This window comes from Barbus barbus (genome assembly GCF_936440315.1).
Source record: "Barbus barbus genome assembly, chromosome: 17".
Lineage (NCBI taxonomy): Eukaryota > Metazoa > Chordata > Actinopteri > Cypriniformes > Cyprinidae > Barbus > Barbus barbus.
In genome coordinates this window covers 3060541-3085938 of record NC_136745.1, presented here as the reverse complement: position 1 = coordinate 3085938, position 25398 = coordinate 3060541, and the positions used below count along the sequence as shown (strand labels likewise).

General features: G+C 37.7%; 1 protein-coding gene across 1 annotated transcript in view; it reads left to right on the top strand.

Annotated features, from left to right (window-relative positions):
• The window catches only part of LOC306882999 (glutamate receptor 3-like), a 121233-nt gene that overhangs the window by 80351 nt on the left and 15484 nt on the right, over positions 1 to 25398 (top strand). Inside the window, exons 5-12 of the mRNA XM_079438042.1 lie at positions 2802 to 2855; positions 3226 to 3387; positions 4422 to 4589; positions 4830 to 4934; positions 6934 to 7038; positions 10536 to 10742; positions 13167 to 13540; positions 16213 to 16411. Of these exons, the coding sequence (XP_079294168.1) occupies positions 2802 to 2855; positions 3226 to 3387; positions 4422 to 4589; positions 4830 to 4934; positions 6934 to 7038; positions 10536 to 10742; positions 13167 to 13540; positions 16213 to 16411 (1374 nt within the window). The remainder of the gene's footprint in view (positions 1 to 2801; positions 2856 to 3225; positions 3388 to 4421; positions 4590 to 4829; positions 4935 to 6933; positions 7039 to 10535; positions 10743 to 13166; positions 13541 to 16212; positions 16412 to 25398) is intronic.

Here is a 25398-nt window from a genome sequence, read left to right as displayed (position 1 = left end):
TGACATTCAGTGAAGCCAAATGACATTGGTTCTCTCTTAATGCACAGGTTTTATAGATACGTGTAGATTTTTGTAATGGGTGAAATTTATGGGTGGAAAAAAAAAATGTGGTGCAAGAGTCATTTAAACTGTTTATGGTGCTTTTTGTTCTCTTTTGGACTTAACAGTGCCTAGTCACTGTCTACTCCTTTACTAAAGAGATTTTAGTAAATTGTGTGACAAGAGGTCAATTTTTGGGTGAACATGTTGTTCTGTCTAGAATGGTGCAATCGCTCAAGTTATAGCTCAATGCTCATTACTGCTTTCTCCATGTACTTCCCTTCATGTTCTTCAGCTCAGTAACACTATGATATTATAACCATTTCATAGTATGATATGAATTTGCAGTTTTGCTGCTGTCAAAATTGACCAGCATTCACAAGCAGTTCTTCCTCTGAGCTGCATTTTTATTAGATGGAAAAAAGGTTTTTATTATTTTTTAATTTGTACAAAGTAGCCACAGCTCACTAATACAGAATGAATGAGTGGAACAAACAAGAAACATTTGTATAATGGGCATTTTGGCAACATTATTTTCATGGTACCCATGGACATTATACTAACTACAGTATAAGTAACTTTGCAACTCCAACTTTGCAACAACTAGCAGCCATTGCAGTATTAGTAGACTGTCTGCTTAATATTTGCTAACACATTATTTTGATGCTCCTCTGTACTGATTATAACTAAATTTGCCAATACATGTCAATTTACCCTAACCCAACAATCTACTAATACTCAACTAATACTTTAATGATAATTCATAGATGTTGACATAGAATGAATTCCATTTGGAGCATTACTAGATCACTTGAAAAAAAAATATTTGCTGTATTTTAAGTGCATATGTACACTCACCTAAAGGATTATTAGGAACACCATACTAATACTGTGTTTGACCCCCTTTCGCCTTCAGAACTGCCTTAATTCTACGTGGCATTGATTCAACAAGGTGCTGAAAGCATTCTTTAGAAATGTTGGCCCATATTGATAGGATAGCATCTTGCAGTTGATGGAGATTTGTGGGATGCACATCCAGGGCACGAAGCTCCCATTCCACCACATCCCAAAGATGCTCTATTGGGTTGAGATCTGGTGACTGTGGGGGCCATTTTAGTACAGTGAACTCATTGTCATGTTCAAGAAACCAATTTGAAATGATTCGAGCTTTGTGACATGGTGCATTATCCTGCTGGAAGTAGCCATCAGAGGATGGGTACATGGTGGTCATAAAGGGATGGACATGGTCAGAAACAATGCTCAGGTAGGCCGTGGCATTTAAACGATGCCCAATTGGCACTAAGGGGCCTAAAGTGTGCCAAGAAAACATCCCCCACACCATTACACCACCACCACCAGCCTGCACAGTGGTAACAAGGCATGATGGATCCATGTTCTCATTCTGTTTACGCCAAATTCTGACTCTACCATCTGAATGTCTCAACAGAAATTGAGACTCATCAGACCAGGCAACATTTTTCCAGTCTTCAACCGTCCAATTTTGGTGAGCTCGTGCAAATTGTGGCCTCTTTTTCCTATTTGTAGTGGAGATGAGTGGTACCCGGTGGGGTCTTCTGCTGTTGTAGCCCATCCGCCTCAAGGTTGTGCGTGTTGTGGCTTCACAAATGCTTTGCTGCATACCTCGGTTGTAACGAGTGGTTATTTCAGTCAAAGTTGCTCTTCTATCAGCTTGAATCAGTCGGCCCATTCTCCTCTGACCTCTAGCATCAACAAGGCATTTTCAAGGCATCACAGGACTGCCGCATACTGGATGTTTTTCCCTTTTCACACCATTCTTTGTAAACCCTAGAAATGGTTGTGCGTGAAAATCCCAGTAACTGAGCAGATTGTGAAATACTCAGACCGGCCCGTCTGGCACCAACAACCATGCCACGCTCAAAATAGCTTAAATCACCTTTCTTTCCCATTCTGACATTCAGTTTGGAGTTCAGGAGATTGTCTTGACCAGGACCACACCCCTAAATGCATTGAAGCAACTTCCATGTGATTGGTTGATTAGATAATTGCATTAATGAGAAATTGAACAGGTGTTCCTAATAATCCTTTAGGTGAGTGTATTCACAAAGCATGTGTCACAACCAACTGCTTTCAAAAGTCAAGTCACCATTATTTCAATTTTTTTTATTTATTTATACTTTTTAGAATGCAGATTGTGTCAAAGTAGCTTTACAGTATTAAACAAGGAAATAGTGTGTCAAAATAGTGTGCAGTTCTCCTCTAGCCATACAAAACCAGCAGTTTAATTCTAGGTTGCAACAGTCAGATTGTGCAGAGGACTCATCTAGTTCCCATGTGTCCCATGTGAGATCTTACCTTGGGGTTCAATATGAATAATGAGGACACATCACCCAAGATCATAAATAGCTCAATTATGACCTTGAAGTGATCATTGTGTGTACACTTCACTAATGGCCACTATTGAAAGGGGTCTGAGGGGAAGGTTACAGGGTCAGTTCGGGTCAGTCATCGGCACACCCGGCCCAGCAGTGACGCCCTTTGTTCATGTGTAGGAAGTCAGAGACATGTCGGTTTTGTCCATGTGTATTCCAGTTGGCCAGCGTACAGTAGCAAGCCACATCAAAGACTGTCAGCCGCTGCATGTGGAAACATCCATCAATGCTGAGCGCCTTTGTCACTTAAGACAGTGTAAATGGAGAGAGGAGTTCACCTGAGGGACGATATAAGGCCCCTGCACTCTTCTTACATGGATTGTAAACTGTTATTGATTCTCTTTCCTGTAGGTTGTGGCACTCGGAAAGAACAGTCGGGGCTACCATTATGTTATTGCCAATCTGGTGAGTTTCAGCACCTCTGAAATTATTATTATTTACTTGATAATTTTAAGGCAAGGGGTTTCCTCAATTTTTTTAAGTTAAGTCAACTTTTCACTTTTTACAGTGTGGGTGTGATTTTTATTTTTTTTCTCCTGAAGTGATATATTTGAATCATAAATATTGGTTTTCTTAAGGTTTTACCAATTTAACAACCCTATATAATATAATACTAATGTATATTCAATATACTACAAGGAACCCAATAAAGAACTCTTCTTTTGGGTTTTGAACCAGAAACATTGAGTTGAATCCATTTTCACAGGATGATTGTTATATTGCCATCATCTCATGGATCCTAAACTTGCTTCTTTTCCATCATCTCTTTGCTCAGGGCTTTACCAACATCAGCCTGGACAAGGTCTTTCTCGGTGGAGCAAACATTAGTGGCTTCCAAATAATCAATCCTGAAAACACAGTTGTTCAACAGTTTCTCCAGAGATGGGACCGTCTAGATGAAAGAGAGTTTCCTGAAGCTAGAAACACACCTCTGAAGGTCTGAAACTACTGCTTAATAACAACAACAACAACCATTGTTGTTGTCTCTTCTTCTGATCTTTGACTTTTTCTTTCTTTGCCCATTTTCTTTATTTTCCTTCCTTGCAACAGTCGATATATTGATATTCAGTCCAAGGTGCTATTAAACTAGGGCTCAATTTACATCTAATTAAACAACGATCATGAGATAAATAGATTCTTAATGCTGTTTTAATTAAGGTTTTATTGTGGATGGGTGGGTAAGAAATGACCATGCTCTCATTGAACTGGCAAGCAGGTTTAAAAACACCTGAATGTTATAAAAATGTCCAAGTCACCCCAAAAAACAAGAAAAAAAAAGGCTTTTAGGGGCCCAGTACATATTTTGCACTGTGACGTTATTTTTATTTTTAAACACATTTTCTTTTTCATTAATTTCTCACTGTGGAAAAAAGTCATAAAGATATTCTAAGTCTTTTCCAGGACAGTATTTTAATGAAGGCATCAAAAGGCCTTTTGAATTGAGAATGTAAATTGACAATGTTACCTTTGTTATATTACGTTTATTTTAGTCGCTAAATTCCTCACTACAGTCGCTTTGCAGAAATACAAAACAATACAATAGCGTAGCTCACGGCAAATTAGCAGATGCCAGCTCGTTCTCTTTTCTTGGTTGAAATGGGATGTAATTACAGGTTACACCCATGAACAACAATAGCAGCAAAACCCTGTAGAGTCTCACATAAACTAAACATTTTACATATCTCTGTAATTAGAAACCTGGTTAACACGCTTTACATAGCAAGAAACAATGCACAAGCTACATCCCTGAAGTGTGTCGTCTTTTGTTGCATTTGCCAGCTATGATTACATGTAGTATAGCATCGCAATTATCCTTCATTATGTGCATCAACATGCGCTTGTAGACCTGGAAGAGGGCAGATTATTTTAACCCTCTTCGAAGTGTTTACTTACAGATAATGTGTTTGCTTATTTTAAACTGCTCTAACAAATAACTGTTAATGTGAGGTGCTTAACGGTTGTTGTGTACAGTACACTTCAGCGCTGTCTTATGATGCTATCCTGGTCATTGCGGAGGCGTTCCGATACCTGCGACGCCAGCGAGTAGACGTATCCAGACGAGGCAGTGCGGGCGATTGCCTAGCTAACCCTGCGGTCCCTTGGAGCCAAGGCATCGACATTGAACGAGCTCTCAAAATGGTAAAACGTCTATCTTTTCTTTTTCTCATGCAAGATTCTGAGTGCTTAAGCTTTTATGAAAATGACAATAACCATTTGTAATCTCTCAATGAGTAATTCAGATTGTCAGAGTGAGTACTTTGAAATGAATTGTGCCTCCGTATGATTTATATGCGTTATTCCGACACATCTTAATGTATTCTTAAGTTTCAAAGGACCATTGTTATTTTTCTGGTTTCTTTGTGTTGTTGTTTCTGGCAGGTCCAGGCGCAAGGGATGACTGGCAATATCCAGTTTGACAGCTTTGGTCGCAGATCAAACTACACTATTGATGTTTATGAAATGAAAACAGGGGGCCCAAGAAAAGTAAGTCATCCATAAATCTGTCCATTTGCTAGGTAAGCTTTGTAAAGTCAGTGTGAGAACTCAAACCGGGATCCATTTCAATATGTATATACTAGTTTACTTAAAGTCTGAGGAAAAAAAATTAAAATAAATCAGAAATACATATTTAAAATGTATAGTTATTCTCAATAGAGAAAATAGACCCAAAATACTGGTGACTCATCTTGCACTCATCTTACACTTGACTTAGCAACAAATAAGTCAAGACATCACAGGTGAATTGAATAAAACCTCCCCAGTTAATTAATAAAAGTACATTGTTACATTTTGTATTACAAATCTTCTGAAATGTTATGTTTAAATATGTAAATGAAGTATTATCTACTTAAAAATGCACTAATATGCATACATTTGCAGAACAGAAATCTGAACATTGTTCAAAATGAGCATGATTCAAAATTGTTGTTTCATTTTGTTGACTTACTGTGTAAGAGATAATGTTTTTTAAAGAGAGGATTTTGGATCTCTTTTTATCACTCCATAAATCAGAAAATACTGTCAACAGCCAGAAAAATAAATACATTTTCACCAAAGCAATAAAATTTTATATAAATCAAGCAAATGATATATGAGCAAACCATCTGTAAAAATCTTAAGATTATAGATAGAAAGAAAACTGTGAAGTCTGGTGTGTGTAAGTGTTACTGAAGTGGATATTTCTAGCTCAGTGCTGGAAAGAAAGAAAGAAAGAAAGAAAGAAAGAAAGAAAGAAAGAAAGAAAGAAAGAAAGAAAGAAAGAAAGAAAGAAAGAAAGAAAGAAAGAAAGAAAGAAAGAAAGAAAGAAAGAAAAATACAATTCACAATAGTGCATGAAAACAATATTGTAGCTGGAGTAGCTGGACAAGCCCTTCAATATGTCTTAAAGGGATAGTTCACCCAAAAATTAAAATTGTGTCATCATTTACTCACCCTCAAGTAGTTCCAACCCTGCATGAAAGTCTTTGTTCTGCTGAACACAAAGGAAGATATTCTGAAGAATGTGGGAAACAGAGCAGTTCTGGGGCACTATTGACTTGAGTATTTTTTTTTTTCCTGCTATGGAAGTCAATGATGCCCCAAAAACAGCCTGATTACAAACTTTCTTCAAAATATCTTCCTTTGTGTTTGGCAGAACAAAGAAATTCATACAGGTTTGGAACTACTTGAGGGTGAGCAAATGATGACACAATTTAAATTTTTTCTATCCCTTTAACTTCTAACTTCAATAAGAAATGCATCACAGAAAATAAAATTGTGCTCATCTTTAAAGCCACTATCCCCATTTAAAACTTTACTACCTACCTTCTACAGCAGCTTGAATTGACACAACCAGTATTCATCAGCTTTCTTGTGAGCTAATAGAAATTGCCCTTTATAACACAGAATTCCAGCAACAGTCGCCACAGATGAGAGTAGTTTAGCCTAAGGTTAGATGGGGTCAGTGTCGGTAAGGAGAAGTGCATTGACAGTGGCTGTCAGAAGTGATGTACAAGACTGTGTTGGACCCCTCTGCAATGTCACCTCAGTGATGTCCTAGTGGCTAGAGCTATGCTAACAGTTCTGACACATGCCACTCAACCGCTAAACAACTCCAGCATATAGCGAAGAGGAAACATACAGAATGCTCTTGTGATAACAGAATGCGTAAATCATTAAAACCTAACCAAGTTTAGTTTTTGTGGAGCAGAATTACATCCAAGAGTAACTTCCAGCTTCTGCATCCCTGAAAATTCCACCATAAGCATTTTTTTTTCTATTTAACAAATGTCAGCCAAGAATTTGCCTTTTTTGTTTAACTCCAGGCAATAACAGCCGCAACACAGAGACCTAATACTTTTTTAATGAACACAGTCTTATGAGAGTACACATCCACAACAGCCTCCTTAGCCGAACAGAAGGGCTGGGGGGGGTTAGCTAGTTAGCGTTAATGCAGTAAAAATGTCTGCTGTTTGATAATAACGTGAATGTTTTCCCTTTGCAGATCGGATACTGGAACGAGTTTGAGCGCTTTGTTAATATAATGGATCAGCAGTACACCAACGATTCCTCAGTGGAAAACCGAACAATTGTGGTCACTACTATTATGGTACACGCTCCATGACGTTTTAAACGTGTCGCATATTCTGCCCATCAGGGTCATGGTGTTGACTCCTAGATTGATACATTCTGTCCTGGGCGGGTAGAAGCACATTTCTTTTGTGTTGCTTTCCATCCACTCATTACACGTTGAAACAGTCGAACGCGAGGAAACGCGACGCATGAGTGTTTCAACTGTATCCGTGTGGGTGTCAAAGCATTTTGATTTTCCATATATCAGTGGCCTGTCGTAGCAGTGACATCACAATAACGGCATTAGGTATGATGGTTTTACATTGACATCATCAAAGTAGACATACAATGCATATGTAGGTAAGACTTGTTTCCACTCATCAAGTAAATGGTCAATGACACATGAGCTACAACAGCAAGCTAGCGCTTACTGGAACAAGAAAGGGTTCGATGGTTTGCCCCCGGCAAAGTTAAAGCGTATTTGTGCGAGGCCAGGTATGAGGCCCATGCACAGATCCACTTTACATTGACCGGAGGACTGTTCGGTGCTGACGTATCACTTCATCTCCTGCTGTTAATGACATTAGCTTTAGCATCAGCCTCCAATTGGCAAGGCAAACACGCACCTCTGAGGAATTCAAATCAATGCTCACGACATCATCCCGTGTAAAACAACAATCGCTCGTAATTGTTTTGTTTCACCAAAAACCAAGGTCAGTGTTTCAAATGACTTGAATGTGAGCAATTAAACCAGCAGCTGTCGGTTATTCCATCAGAGGGATTCAGGAGGAAAACAATCGCACAAAGGATGAGGTGAGAGGATACATTCAGCACAGAACAAACAAACCATTGCTAAACCACTGGCACCCTAATTGTCTCTGACTCTAATGGGATGCGTTCTCTCTGCGAGAAGCCATATTGTTTGGTAATAATGATGTGCTTAAAAAAGCAAGCCGCTACCGCAATGTTTGAAATGGGGGGCGAAAGAGAGGATAAAACCAGCTTGCGCAATTTTCTTTGTTCAATTCTGTTTGTCGACAGAGTGCTTTTGAGTTTGGATCCTAACAATGGCTTTGTTTTTGCTTTAGTTTGTTTCCCTACTGAAAAGACCATATATTGTGTTTTTGGATGCTGGTCCCCAGCATGGCATGGCCAGGTATGCTGCTGGTGTTCCCACCAGGCTGTTTATATAGCTAAACCTGTAAATCAGCCAATATCACTAAAATGGTCCTGCTAGTTGACCTGTGCTGGTCCAACAGCTAGACCGAAACAGCGTTAGACACCTAACCATCAATACCCGGCATGAACCAGCCAGAAATGTATGCTAGTATAAGCTGGTCTTTTTAGCAGGGCTATGTTCAATGTTCTTTCTGTTGGAATGATGAAGGCTTCTGTCGCATATAGGTGCAACATGCTTGAATGTGTCTGAACAGAATCAACACTATGATTCCTCTGCAGTCACTGCCATTTACTTCATGAATCGGATTCCTTCTCACTTCATACGTTCTTGCCTACCTCACCTCTCACTATCAACTGCCAATGCATTTCAGACCCCTGGGATATTGCACCACGGCCGTGTGTGTGTGTGAGTGTGTGAGAAAGCGAGAGAAGCAGATTTAAACCTACTTTGATTTGTCTGCAGTGTTGCCTAATGGTCTCAGAACCTGTTTACACCTGATATCATCCATCTCCAGTGTTTTGATCCCAAGTGGACAGTGCTAAATATAGGTAAAAAGAATCCAGGGGTGCATTGTGACCCAATCATTAGAGGTGGTCAGGGATGCATATGTTTGTGACAAATCACAAGTTGTTACTGGAGATGCATGTTAATTCCAATGCCCTTCCAAACTTAGATCCAGACTAATAGATCAAGATCCAAGACCCAGACCCAGAACAATAATTTTAGAGCAGGCATGGGCAACTCTATTCCTATGGGGTATTTCCCAAATCCATCATTAGATAATGGTAACGACGGAACTTGCAACCAGGGAAACACAACCCTGGATGCTCACTATCCTGCAGAGTTTAGTTCCATCCCTAATCAAACCCACCTGGCTGTAATTTTCAGGCAATCCTGAAGACATAGGTTAGATCAAAGGTGCCCACTCCTGTTCCTGGAGATCAATCCTGATCAAACACACTTGAACCAGCTAATTAAGATCTTCAGGAATACTTGATAATTATGACATGTATGCTGGAGCAGGGCCGGAAATGAGCTCTGCAGGAAGGTAGATCTCTAGGAACAGAATTGGAGACCCCTGGGTTAGATTTTTCAGTTGCATTTTTGATTAGGGATACAGCTCTGCAGGACAATGGCCCAAACCCAAACCAAGAACCAAGAATGAATATATTGCAGCATTCATTTCAAAACACTGTGCCACTGTATATAGTAACTAGGCAGCCACTCAAAGCCATGAGTTTCTTGCAAATTCTCTGTAGTTTAAAAGATACTGTGGCAACTGGAGATTAAGTTGATTATCACCTGTAATAAGTGTGTTTGAACTCAAACTCCTTTTTTTGAGACCATAAACCAAATCCCAGAGTAAAGCCCGAGACACACAATTTTAGCAATCATATATAAGATCACTACAACAAAGCACACTGTGTGACATGGATCTAATAAACTTGGGCATGACGTGTGTACACTGTACGATGATGACACCTATTCACTCGTAGGCTACGGCACATGTTATTATACAAGAATAAAATGACGCTTTGGCAGTTGTAGTTTTTATGTATATTGAAAAAGGTGAAAGCAGCAAAAGAGGACTGCATAAGAGCTTGAGGTAAGCAGTTTTATGGTATAGCGCCATGTCGTGTTGATTTCATGCCACATTTTTATTGGCTGGTCAGTAAACGTGGGTCGTAGCAGCAAACACACTGTGCAATGATCATGATGTATTTCTGACACTGTCAGAAAATGATCGCAGGCTATCTTTGGTCGCAAGACCGTGACAACGGCCGTCTTTAAACCTCTCTCACTGTATGACACAGGATGACCGTTTAGGAGCCTCGATCATAGAAATCGCCACGATTGTTTCACAATGTCAATCTTTCATCTGGGACAGCCAAAAATCATGTGTCTCGGGCTTAAGACATGGAAACATTCATGTGATTTCTTGAGGGCTCAAGACTAAGAGCATGAGATCCAGACTTTAACTCTCAGACTTTACTTCAGGTGTAGACAACAATTAGTCTCAGTTGGCAACCTGTGATTGGATCACCTGAGATGGATGTTAATACCAGGTGCAAAGAGGGCCTTAGAAATTACCAGTTTGGTCTGACTGTGGCCACATGTGGATCAATGTCCCGCAGTCCCCCGTCTGCTTCTTCAGTCGTTCCTCTTGTATGTGTTCCAGTTTGGTGGATTATGTGTGTGAGAGAATGGGTGGGTATGAATGCACAGTCATGATATCTCAGCATGCCTGCATGCCTGTGACTGATAAGCTGTCGGTGGGCTCTGGTGCCTGTGACACCGGACAATGAAAGCAACAAGCAAAGATGGTAATAAATGAGCATGTGTTTGATTTACAGGAAGCACCATATGTGATGTACAAGAAAAACCACATGCATCTGGATGGCAATGACAAGTATGAAGGCTACTGTGTCGATTTAGCTTCTGAGATTGCCAAACATGTTGGGATTAAGTACAGATTGTCCATAGTCATGGACGGAAAATATGGTGCCCGTGACCCTGAAACCAAGACTTGGAACGGGATGGTGGGTGAACTAGTCTATGGGGTGAGTATTGGATTTGTTACCAACTCTTCCAGAGAACCACAAACCTTTCCTTTTGCAGTAGTCTTTTTATTCATGAACCTTGCATAAACGATATAAAGAGAAATTGCTAGAAATTGCTGTCAAATAAGGGTTTGGAAGACGTGAATTGCCTTTATGTCTTTTGTTCATGGGAAAGAGCGTGGGGAAATTGACTGGAAATGTCTGGGTGTCGTTCAACTATAACTGCAGCCAGACAGTGCTGGTGGCGAGACTGTGTTTTAAACATGCTCCTTCCCAGTATGCACTGCTTTGATTCATCTCTATGCTGTTGGATCTCAAAGGCTCTTTTCACAGTGTGCCCAGGCAACCCGCCATTTTTGCAATTGTCAAAGCGCTCCCCTGCTATAAATGGAGGAAAACCCAGTGAAATCACTTCCAATTCCCCGAGCCGACATTCAAGAAGGAATACCATATACAAAATGCATGAGGGTTAGGCTACCTCATCTGTTCAATTTCCTTACCATCAGCCAGAGAGATTGCCTGGTTTTGATGTGCTAACGTTGGAAATTATACTCAAATTATTCTCAAAATGGGAAAAAAAAATTTCACCATCATAGAACATTTCAGATCAGACAGTAAGGACAAACATTTCGGAGCCACAATTGACCTTCTGATATATACAGTGTGTGTATATATATATATATATATATATATATATATATATATATATATATATATATATATATATATATATATATATATATATATATATATATATATATATATATATAAATATACACATATATATATTTATTTTATTGTCTGTCTAAAATGTCATTACAACATTGTAAGTTGCCTTGTTTATAGTCTAATATTTAGTTAAATGCTGTTCTTCGTTATTTAGCATGTTTTATTACTAATTTTGTTTTCGTGGATTTGTTTTTCGTTACTAGCCATAAGCAGATAAAAACATGAATTGGATTCCTCTGGGATTCTTCTAAATGACATCTAAGTGGAAGTGTTGTCTCACTTTTTTTCCCTTTCACAGTTTATCAACAGCATTTGTTATCAATTGGATTTTACCTTTGCACATTTGTGCAATACATAGCTAGTTTCAAAGCTAAAAAGATCAAATGCAATTATGTATCTAGCGTGCAGGAGACGCTGGGAGTTTTGAGACGTATTTCTTCCTCGCTGATAAATCACTTCTGGTAGACTCTTAATTAGCTATTTATATGCAAATTATTATATGATTTATTGAGACAGGACACCGGAGTTCCATTCACTACAACCACAAGATAAAAGGATATTAATATTTGTAGAGGCTTTTATAACCAGCTTTCACCTGCATAGTTACCATGACCTTATACTTCCTGATTGCATAACTAATGTCCTCCTGGCTGAGGACACATGCGAGATAAAATCTTTCACTGCCTTTTTATTATACGCTCATGCTAGAGTGCCTCTGAGGATTATGGGAAGTGGGAAGTGGCTGTGCCTCGTATCTGCTGTTCCCACAGCAACATTATGTGAAGCATGAGGGGGAAGCATTCAAAAAAGATTTTCCTACAAAGTCTCCTGCTTGTTGCGATTACGCTCTGTTTGTCTCCTGATACAGTGGCGTAGGGGTCACAGAAATTAGCAAGACTCTTGCTATCTAGTCAAGTGAACGCTCAGCTGTCACTTCTGCGCTACACAGTCAAAAAGCCTTTTCTGTTATGCCACGCATGTGCTTCTCTGAGGCGGAGAAAGGCCTGTCTCTGTGAATGTCCTTTTTCTGGCTTCCTTCCCCCACAACGAGGCCTGAGAAAACACTAAATGACCCCCTTTGAGCTCTAGATGTCATTTTCTGTGACAAATTGATCTGATTGATTCGTCCAAATGGTAACAGAATGTTCCAGGTACAAAAATGCTTCATGGACAGCATCTGATTAAATACAGAAAATAATTCAGAATTGAATTGAAATCATTTGTACAAACTGTGCTTTCTGTAATGCACTGTATTAAAAGTATACCCATAAAATGCATACCAATGAGTTAGCATGAGACTAGTGACATAACTTATCTTTATGGCCCTACCTATGCAAATTGCTGTCATTAATGCATAACCAGACATGTATCTGCCTACACTGGGGGAAAAAAAGAGCTGTGAAAATGTCCATTGTACTGGATAGTTGATTTCTATATAAAACAGTACAATATTAGAACAGAAATGTTATATAAATCTTATAAATTATATCATTTAAAATGTACTGTTATGATATATTATTTACAAAATATTAAATAATTTTAATACAGTGTTTAAGTTTCAAAAACATGGAGAAATTGTCTGTTATTGTATATAGCATCTGTCATCAATCATCTGTTAATGTATATAGCAGTGCATGTTTATTGTTCTGGTGCATGTTCAGCACTAACACGTTTTGTTCATGTCCCCGTTTCCAGAGAGCAGATATAGCTGTCGCACCGTTAACAATCACGCTAGTGCGAGAGGAAGTCATTGACTTTTCTAAGCCCTTCATGAGTTTGGGCATCTCCATTATGATCAAGAAACCTCAGAAGTCCAAGCCGGGTGTGTTCTCCTTCCTGGACCCTCTGGCGTATGAGATCTGGATGTGTATCGTTTTCGCCTACATCGGCGTCAGTGTGGTGCTGTTCCTCGTGAGCCGCTTCAGTCCTTACGAGTGGCACCTGGATGAGACTGATGAAGCCAAAGACCCCCAGACCCCTCCAGACCCGCCTAATGACTTTGGGATTTTTAACAGCCTGTGGTTCTCTCTAGGAGCCTTCATGCAGCAGGGCTGTGATATCTCACCAAGGTTGGTGCCTCATCGCTGGGTCACTTTATGGCCGTAGAAATGGAGTCCATATGTGGGTTTGCATGCATAGATGACAATTTATCACTGGTTTTGGTACACCTTAGAGCAGATATAAATGGAATTCATTTCAGATTTTCAACATGGCCTCAAACCAGATTATAATCTGTGATTTTCTCATTCATCAATAAAAAGGACTGTAAAAGTTACGGAAAAAAAGCTAACACTTTATTTTAGGTTATATTATTAGCATGCACTTATTAGCATGCACATTACTAGAATATTGGCCATTTATTAGTACTAATTAAGCACATATCAATGCCTTATTCTACAAAACCTTACTCTACATCCCTAATCCTACCAATACCTAAATTTAACAACTACCTTACTAACTATTAATAAGCAGCAAATTAGGAAATTATTGAGGGAAAAGTCGTAGTAAATAGTGAATGAGTGTTCCCTATTCTAAAGTCTTAGCAAAAAAAATTATGGGAATTTATTAGTCATTCATTTTACGCATTTAACTACAATTTCTGTCATGTAATCTGGAATCAGTAACGGGCTAAAATGTGTAAGTAATCTACCTAGCACTGCTGACAAGCACATTAAATACCTTACAGCTCTAGTTTTGATGGTAATTCCAGTTTCTCACGTTTGAAAGGTGATGCAGACACAGCTCTAGTTTTAATTAGTTCTTTTGTAAAGGATTAGCTGAGCAACATATTCTCATTTCGCTCTTTTTATGAATTTCTCATTTACCTGATTCATTTATTGTTTGAGAAGTCCTGCTGCAGCACTTTGTAGGCATCTGTGACGGAGATGTATGATTATGCACATTGTTCCTCCATTTAACAGCAGGAAGTTGATTAATAATGACTCCATTGTGCGGCTCGCTGTCATATATCATATTCCCCTGTGCTGGCTGTCAATTGTGTATTCAATAAAAATGACTCAGCAGCACCAAATAATAATAATACAATAAAATGAAAGTATCATATGTCAATTTATCACATTATATCATATATCAATTTATCATATCAATAAATAATTTGGTAACATTTTACTTAAAGCCTTTATTTATAATGCATTATAAAGGTATTCAGGTAGCACTTTAGAATAGGGAACACTTATTCACTATTAACTACGACTTTTCCCTCAAGAAATTCCTAATTTGCTGCTTATTAATAGTTAGTAAGGTAGTTGTTAAGTTTAGGTATTGGGTAGAATAAGGTCATGTAGAATAAGGCATTAATATGTGCTTAATTACTACTAATAAATGGCTAATATTCTAGTAATATGCATGCTAATAAACAACTAGTTAAGAGACCCTAAAATAAAGTGTTATTCATAATGTAATTTGTAATGTATTATATATTTCCGTAAACAATTGTAACCTTAATTAATATGCATTACAATATTTGAAGGTTTGTTTGTCATGTGTTTTAATGCATTATACTGTCTAAAGGTGTAACAATGAAGTATTATAATATATTACAATTGTTCATGAGATCATACAATGCATTATAAGGTTCCTTACATTACATCTTACATGATTGTGTCGCTGCAGAATAGTTTTCAGATGGCTCCATGTAATTAAAAACCTATGTTAATGTAAAATTCAATAATTATATTACTTAAATCCATAAGAGTTTCTACTTGTTATTTGCACTCTGTACATATATTTCACAAACCTGCGTGTTGAAAGAGCACGTAGTCTACAGAAGAGCAAACTGCCTTACCATCAGCCCAAGGCAAAAACACTTTAGAGGAAATAATAAAATCATTGATCCCATATGTTATTTGATTATGCTAATGTATTGTCTAGGCAACAGTCAATAAATGCACAGCTGGAAAATAAGCTTTGAACTAATGTGACTCAAACTTCTGCGAGATCAGAAATGAGACACTAACTCAAAATATATGTGTGTGTGAATATATTGTATTGGTGAAGATTGCTTTTCTATGTGGCTAAATGGAAGCTCAGGATGCAAGTCATGTATTTAAGTGGGTGAACAAAAAAAACAGCAGCAGTGCCAGATCACAGTAAATAAAACGTCAAGATGATTTGATACAGCAGATGATCAGCTACTATGGCTTAGTACAAAGAACGAGACACTGCAGTCACTTCCTCTATGATAACCACTTTGAACAAATATTTAAACTGATATATAGCTATTTTTTTTTATCAATTTCTAATCTATTCTTCTTTTTAGGTCTAACCTGGGAGTAAACTTGTTGAGATGTAAATTTGTAGACATTAAAGGATAGAGTTCAATAGTTCACTCAAAAAACTCTCATTTCATCCCAACCCTGTATGACTTTCTTTCTTCTGTTGAACACAAAAGAAGATATTCTGTAGAATGTGAAACCAAACAGTTGATGGTAGTAATTACATCAAAGCTTTTTTTGAGGAAAAAAAATACTTTGGAAGTCAATTTTTTGGTTACCAGTCTTCAAACTATATTCGTTTGTATTCAACAGAAGAAAGAAACTCATACAAGTTTGGAAAAACATGAGGGTTTTTTCATTCAAATCCATGAATTGCTCATTAGTTCAATGAGTTTTTCAATCAACATACAGAAATGTTTGTGGAGTTAATTTATTGAATCCAATTGTGTGAAACATCAGGAACGTATTCAAGCCTGAATGCCTGTATGTGTGTGTTTGTGCATCAGGTCCTTATCGGGCAGAATAGTAGGAGGCGTCTGGTGGTTCTTCACCCTCATCATAATCTCGTCCTACACGGCTAACCTGGCTGCTTTCCTCACAGTGGAGAGGATGGTCTCTCCCATAGAGAGCGCTGAAGATCTAGCCAAACAAACAGAGATCGCATACGGGACCTTGGACTCAGGGTCAACCAAAGAGTTCTTTAGGGTGAGTCTCCTACCGCTTGAGAGAGTAACATTCCTGCATTGATCTTCAGGTGAAATCAGCTGAATTAAAATGCATCAAGCTTCAATGGCTGTGCGAGCTTTCAAGTCAGAATCTGTCCTTTAGTTAGACTTGTTGCTGTTGTGTTCACAATCACAGTAATCACAAATAACTCATAGAAGAAAGGTTCCCACAGCTGTTTGTAGTGCCTCAGTCTTTATCAACATTTATTTCATTTAATTATGTGTTTGTTTTGCAGTACAGTGGCCCTAAAAACTATTTGGACACTTAGCCCACATTTAACATTTCTAAATGTCATAGCATTCAATGAAATATCAAACCAAGTGACTATTATTCAGAGACGCAGCATAAGTACAACTTACTAACAAAATGTTTACCAAACTGTGTTTGTGTGTGTTAACATGACAGTGGTGCCCTCATAAATGTCTTTGTAGTGCTTAAAAGTCCCACCGAGGTGGCTAATTATTCAGTGCAGTGCACTGTGAAATCAGACTTCATTCACCCCCAAGGAAAGCATGTTTAAAGTGTCCCTATTATGGGTTATGAAAGGTTCATATTTTGGTTTTGGGAGTACCAAACAACAGGTTGATATGCATGCAAGGTCAAAAAACACTTTCATTGTCTTATAATATGCATTTGTTTTTACTTTACTTGCTCAACGACTCCCAAATGATTCACTCAAAGATTCATTTTTCCAAACCCCTCCTTAGCATGATGCTAATCTGCGGTGATTGGTCGATTTCATTTAAAGCGGTGTTTATGCGCTCAGTGCTGCTTTGTGTACAGCGTTACCACAGAAGGAGGGGAGGGGGCTTTGCAGGATGTTTTCATTCACTTAGATCTGTGTTACACGCTGTGTGAAAGGTCGTTTTCAAAAATCCATAATAGGGGCACTTTAAATTGCCCAAATCGCTCCCTATCCCTTTTATAGTACACTATGTGCCATTTGCCATATAGAACATAAGAACTATGTAAATAATTTCAGCTGCAGCTTTGGCAGTGTAAAGGGCGGGATGCTTCAGATTCTAGAGAGCATTTGATTGGTCAGAGCATCTGATGAGAAGCTGATGTGCAGAATGATGTCATCAACATTGTTGATCCTCATTGGTGGTAGAGAGACTGTACATTTTGAATGCATACAGTATATCTTCCAAATGTGAATTTTGTCATTGTTTTGGTGCACACTAGCTTACTTTAAGACTAACATTCATACTAATAACCAAAAAAAAAAGATTTAAAGGGGACTTGATGTGCTTAGATGTACTATTAGTGTTTTGATACTGTATCTTTTTGAAAATATGATTCACAAGGTCAAGAGTTCATTTGAAGAGTCATAAACACGTTGAACATGCAGGTGTTGAACCTTCTTCATTACTGGGAGACAACTGGGTAGATTTGCTGGCTTTGTTTTTAGTTGATTGCGGGTCAGTATCTACTTCATCCAACACCCCTTTGGATCTTGTTACTGTTTTATGCTGTGAGAAACCACTTCAAACAAATCAGCAAGATTTAGCTGTCTGAATTATTCACACTGATTCACAAACTTATTCAGGCTTTTGCCAACCCGTTCTGTTGATTGCAAGGAACTGAGTGATTCATTCATGACATGGACATCCTGGTTTATGATTCTGAACAGCTGACAGAAAAATTTCTACATAAAACATAATTGTTGAAATATTGCCAGAGAAATGTAGTGATTGCCAGTTGTACTTTCCAAATGAATTATTACTAAAAAAGCAACATGATTGTAGCAATGCTACAGCTCAACACTGCTGTTTATCTCAGTGCAGCTGCTCAGCTAGCTGTGACCGCCTCAACAGCAGCAGACAGGGAAAGTACAAGCCATTATCACACTTTTAAGAGCTCTCAAAAACTCACTATTTACACTTCTTAGTATAATATTAATTCATTAAATATTTGAAGTTTTTATGATAATTGCAAAGGAGATGAACTTTTGGAAAAGCTGCATGAGCAGTAGTAAAATAACAACTTAAACTTTTTAACAACAAAAATTACAATTACAGAAGCAGATTGATAAAGCCTCATTTTTGCATGGTTCCTTGCACAATAGAATGTTAAAGAATTTTACCATATTGCATGATTTGTAAAATAATACATCTTAACTTTTGCATTGCGTAATCTGTTTCATACAGAATGTATGGCATTTCTGCCATATCATCATATCAGATGTGCATTTTGCACGCGCGCGAACTGAGTTTTGTGGAGCAATGTTCGTCTCGCAAAGAACAAAGTACTTTGAGTGCATGAAAATCAAGTTTTTGGATGTGTGCAGACCTTCTCTTTTGCGCGTGCAACGTTTCACTAGCTTGCTCCCCTGATGCCCGCCCTCAGTGCTCTCTAAACGCAGACGGCTCGCTTGCTCAACACAACTCAGCGTTACAATATGTCGTAATTCCAGCCAATCAGAATTTAGCAGCCTCGTCTCTGATTGGCTGGAATTACGGCATATTGTAACGCTGAGTTGTGTTTTTGACAACCAATCACAGCATTCCCGACAACAGTGGAAGAGGAAAAATACAGTGCATGCATAATTAAGTTGATATTCTGATCATACTTTTTCCAAGTACAATTTACCAATTCCAAACGACATCAATCTTAATAACTACTATATTATAATCATTTATAACTGATATATAATTGTTCATGAAGGCTGGAAGTGAAAAACGTCTTATGTTCAGGTGTGCAGAATTATTAACCAGGTTTTCTTTTGCAGATACAATCTCGAGATAATACTGACTTACTGCCAGATTCTGGAAGATAAATTCTTCAAACAGTGGTATAAGAGGATGTGGTGCTGGTCCTTCAAGAGTCACTCTCAACTTATCTGTCTATAAAGCCTATACAAAAATCAGTCTTCAAGTATTTTACTATACTTAAGTATGTGATACTTATTAAGTAGGGGTCATTTTTTTAGGATTCTTTACTTAACCTAAGTCTCTGAGAACCTGACACACTGTACGTCTGGAGACTCCAGTTGGTTGCAGTTTTGGAAAATGGTGGCGCTGGAGGCTAAATGGTTCCTGGTGATTTCACACCTAATTCTTCACCTTAATTCCTAATTCTTTTGCAGTTAACATGCATCTTTTCTTCTCCTCGTGGTGTTTTTGTCTGACCCTGCTGACCCACTGAGCATTTTGCTGTCCAATGGTCATGTCTTAACTTTTCAATTTCTAGTATTGCATTAGTTTTGAATATTTCTCATGGGTATTTAATCATTTTTGACTTTCAGTCTGAGTTAAATCTCTTTTTTGGCTCATTTTAGCTGTAAAAGAAAACCTGCTTAATAATTCTGCACACCTGAATATAAGGTGTTATTCACTTCCAGCCTTCATGAACAATTATATATCAGTTATAAATTATTAAATACAAGATTAATAGTAGTTATTAAGATTGATGTCATTTGGAATTGGTAAATTGTACTTGGAAAAAGTATGATCAGAAAATCAACTTGTATAATAATTATGCATGCACTGTATTTTCCCTCTTCCACTGTTGTCCGTAATGCAGGGAATGTTGTGATTGGTTATCAAAGCAGCCAATCAGAATTTAGCAGCCTCGTCTCTGATTGGCTGGAATTACGGCATATTGTAACGCTGAGTTGTGTTGAGCAACTGAGGGCGGGCATCAGGGGAGCAAGCTAGTGAAACGCTGCACTTGGTCTGCACACATCCAAAAACTTATTTTAAATGCAAAATTGATTTTCGTGTGCTCAAAGTACTTTGCGAGACAAACATTTTCTCCACAAAACTCAGTTTACGCGTGTGCAAAATGCACTTTAAAATTCAACATTAAAATTGTTCTGTTTTGGATGAAAGTGAAAGCAATTTTACTACCACATACTGAACATTTTCTTGTGAAAGGAACTGAACAGAATTAACACTGAACTGACCTCAGTTGAACAATGAAACTCTTGTTTTTTTAGAGCAGAAATGACCTTTGCTTGCATCTTTGAATATGTTTTCCCTGTCTATTCAAGTAAAGCTGTTTTGAAACCATCTGTACAGTGTTTGCTATATAAATAAAGGTGACTTGACTTGAAAGTGTTGCGAAATGTGCAAGAAACATTTTGCAGAAATGTCACCACAGGTATGTTTTTCCAGTGAATCTGGTTTGTAAAATCACCTCGATAACTGTAAAATGCTCAGAAAAACAGTGCATGCCATTTGTTATTTGATTATTTGACGTTCATCCATGTTCCATTTTGGATGCTGGTGCTTTGATTTCTAAGTTTCTTTACTAGTGTAGCTTGCAGTACTTCTTTAGCCAACCACCTTCACCAGTTAAGCCTGGATCAGCAATTCATTACAGCAGGGAGGCCACTTGGAGCTTGTTGTTGGAGAACAAACAATAAGAAACATTTGCTCTGCCAAGAGCTGCAATCGCTCCTTTTCCACACCTGCTTGTTAGCGAAATTCCTCTCTTTTAGCTGAAACAGTCAGTCAGGTCTACGCCATACAGCCCTTTTTGATGAAGCAGTCATTAAGTCAATGGAGATGATTGCTGTAGGTGCTGTGAACAAGCTCGAGTTAGCCTGAGCTGTCAGAGTGAAGGGAGGCAAAGGCAGACAGGCGTCTCTATAGCCTAATCAAATCCTGCATATGGCCATAGAGGTCAGCTCCAAAACCATAATTAGTTGCTTTACCTTGGTTTGCAATTTGTGCGTAATGAAAAACGGCCCAGAGGGTCAAATAGTGCACTTGAAAGATATTTAGAATAAAGTAAGCAATACATTCATGAGCACATCGAGACTGACATTGTAATTAGGGCTGAAATGAGCTATCTGCATGTTTCTGTAATACTTAAAAGTGCCTGCTTTACACACACATCCATTAGGAGGTATGTTCACTGCCCTGTCAGCTGCAGGTTTGCATGGCGGCATTCGTTTGATGTCATTAAAGTTTTGCAAGTCGACAACCGAGGGGTTTGGGGATCTCAGATATTCCATATAATGAGTGTCCTAGTTACACTCTACAGCTTTCAGATTTCCAATGACATGTGAACTGCTATTTCAAGGGACATTTAATTAAAAGCACAGAGGTTTGACAGCGGAAAAAAATCCTGATTAATGGAGATTCAAGCTCTATTTTCGATCTGTTTTCAGGAAACACATTCCAGTTTAATTAGAGCCATACGGCAGAGAACAGCAGGATGTTTCAAATCATCCACGACATTTGGAGCGAGACATATGTCATCATCTTTGACACAACCCCCAAGTTGATTATTTCCTTCCCAAATATGCATATATTTGCTTAATTTATTTGCTTGGTTTATTTAACATTAGGAATAAATATTTCAAAGTTGTTGGTGTATAATGTCTTTGTGTTTTGTGTCAGTATTAACAAACGTACTGAAATATATTATCAATGCTAGGGATGTAAAATCTCTTGATGCAATGCAGTGCATAATTCGGACAATATTTTGAATTGTTTGTGGAATTAGATTTATTATGATATGCACTGCACATCATTTCGGTAACACTTTACTTTAAGGAGCAATTCTCACTATTAACTAGTTTCTTATTAAAATACATATTACTAGCATATTAACTGTTTATTAGTACTTCTACAGCACATATTAATGCCTTATTCTGCATGACCATATTTCAGATTCCTTAATCCTACCCCATACCTAAACCAAACAACTAACTTATTAACTTACCAAATTAGTTTGAGGCAAAATAGTCAGTTAATAGTGAAAAATAGTCCTTAAAATAAACTGCTACCATCTACAAAATAATGTATATTTATACACCATATATATTTATACAAATATATATTTTTAATATTTACACCTATGATAATATGTATAATTTGATACGTTCATGTGATATATTATCTTTCCTAGTACATTTGAATCTATGAAATGATGTGTTTGTTACCTTTAACAGGTTTATCTTATGGAAAAAGGACAGTCCAGTCAGATTTAACAGAGAACTGTCTCCCTGAAGAGATGAAATATTGCATTTATTAAAAAGGAGATATGGTGCATGAAATCTTTTTTAATATTTAAAACTATCACTGTGCCTCTGGCCCTGAGGAATCTGTAATGATTGAGCGAGTCGGTTCAGGTTATTCCTGCACTGAGCAATCAGCTGGGTGATACTATTAACATGCTATTCTTCACTGACAGATCTTAGAGCAAAGGAGAGTTTGTTAAAATCTCAAACAGCGAAGTTTCATTCAGTTTGTCCTACTGACAATGGAGATGATTTGTCTGACATTCATATATATTTGTTCTCCTCTGAAACTCAAACAGTTGTATTGAAAGAGTGCAGGCAGTGTTATGTGATGGTGGATAACATGTAATCCTTGATCAATACCTTCTCAAGGTGCTCACATCTGTTTCTCACATAAAGAACAGCAGCTGATTCTCTCACTCACTCGGTGCCTGCGGTTCACCGCATTAAACACTGCAGGCGTTCATATGCACACAACTCCAGCTTGTGTTGTAATACTACTACTGTTCCACTCTGGTTTCTTCTGTTGAGAAAACTGTGTGATAGAGATGACACGCTATTCATTTAGGTATTTAGATCATTGATTTCCCAAGGGCACACCGACGAAGAAGTATCGTCCATGGCATTACTGTTGAGAGAAACAAAAACTTGGTAGCACTTTATAATAAGTATACAGTAGTTTATCAGTTGTAGTTGTTAACATATTAAAGTAGTTCACTTGCAGAATGAAAGGTTCCTGATGATTTACTCACCCCCATGTCATCCAAGATGTTCATGTCTTTCTTTCTTCGGTCGAAAAGAAAATACGGTTTTTGAAGAAAACATCCCAGGATTTTCCTCCATGTAGTGGACTTCAATGGTGCTCAACACGTTCCCAGCCGAGGAATAAATGTCTTATCTAGCCAAACGATCAGTCATTTTCTAAGAAAAATACAAATACTTTTTAACCACAAATGCTCGTCTTGCACAAGCTCGACCTCACGCAATACATAATGTGACGTAGTCAGAAATATCAATCCAGTGTTTACAAAGCGTACGAGCAAAGAAAGTCAAACACTCTTTACAAGAAAAGGTAAAACAACGATGTCAGGCGATTTTGAAGTTGGAGGAGATGGAGTTTTTCACCCTATCCTATCTTTTCGAACCGAAATGCACAGATGAAGAACTAACCACACGTGACATTTCCAACATGATACACAATGCGTGAAGACGTGTATGTGCATCGCAGTGCTAGTGCAAGATGGTTAAAAAGTATATATGTTTATACTATTTATACTATTAGTAGTCAACATTTGAAGTGGATCAAAAAAGTTCATCAAAGTTGTTCTAAGACAAGAACGCATTTTGGTTTTATGTTTTAGTGCAACTTCGATGAACGGTTTTGATCCACTTCAAATGTTGACTATTGTATATGTATAACTGCAATTTGGCCCTTTAGCCACCATTGAAGTCCACTAGGCTATATGGAGAAAATCCAGCAATGTTTTCCTCCAAAAACTTGATTTGTTTTCGATTGAAGAAAGTCATGAACATCTTGGATGACATTATCAAGAAATGTTATTCTGAAAGTAGACTACTCCTTTAATAGACTATATACAAATAGTGGGCTCTTCATTGATTATCTGTAATTAATATATTATTGTTGTTTAATTAGCTCATATGTAAAGAGTTAGGTAGATGCTTTAAATTAAGTTACCTAATTAGTGCCATTAGTAAAGGAGTTGCTAATCATTTTTAGGAATAACTAGTTGTCACTTTAGATTAGGTCACGAAGAGTACTATATTGTCATTAAGTGCTTTAAACATTAACTGTACAAACAGTAAGTGTTTTTTTATATATTAACAAATACATTGTTCATACATAAATGATTTATGCTTTAGATGCTGTCAATGCATTAGTATTGTATGTTTTCATGTCTATGCCAACATAAGTAAATGTACATGTGGTCACACCACTCTTTATGTAAAATACATACAAATACTCATGAGATCACGTTGTTAAAATACATCAGCTAGGATACAAGGAAATAAACAAAGGATAATAATAAAGGATGAACAATAATAATAGTGATGATGATTACTGAATTTCTGAACAATAATAATTTATGAAGAATTATGAAGTAGCTTATTAATGTATTAACAATGTATAAGCTGTGATTTATAAACTAATAGTTTGCAATTTGCTAATTATTTATAAGTACATTATTTATACTGTATCTAAAAAATAAGGTGTTACCAAAACCTCAAAAAAGCTCATTTCGGTCGGATGGCAGCAGGCAGATTCCCTGTAACACAATGAAGGTGCTCCAGAGATCCAAGAGCTTCCTTTAGGATGTGCAATACTGAATATAATGGAGTTATGTCAACACCACCTCTATCTCTGCATCTGCCTCTGCTTATATTTTTCATTTTCACCTCCGCCTCTACTTTTTCATCGGGCATGAGTTATTATCAGGCTGAGTCTGGTCAGAGCTGGCTTGTTCAGATTTGTTCATGTGTTTGCCTGAGCTGGTGAAAGTCTAAAACCGCTCTAGCTGCCCGCTGAGCACATTAAAAAAATAAAGCAGTCTGTAGCCTGACCTTTCTGTGTGGTCTGTCCAGTCCAGTGCACAGTTAGTCATGCAGTGTTTCCTTTCATATACTTTTATACTTGTTACAACAATTGAATGCTAAAGGAATGTGGATAGTTGAAAGTCTCACAACACATATATTATTTCTAATCCAAACCTATATACCATGCATGCTGCATCCAGCATGTTTCCCCAAAGCATGAAAACACTTTCACAGCTGAGGAATTATGGGACAGGGGCACTAGACCTTATACATTATACAGAACAGTATGCCTGGCCGTGAAATTAAAAGCACCTCACGGATTGAACTTTCAGGACCTCCGAGCAAAAACTCTAGGGAGGCACAGGCTGATATTTCTGACAGTTGTGAGTTAATGAATAAAATTACTCCTAGCAGATGCTTTTTTGATAGATTGTTATCT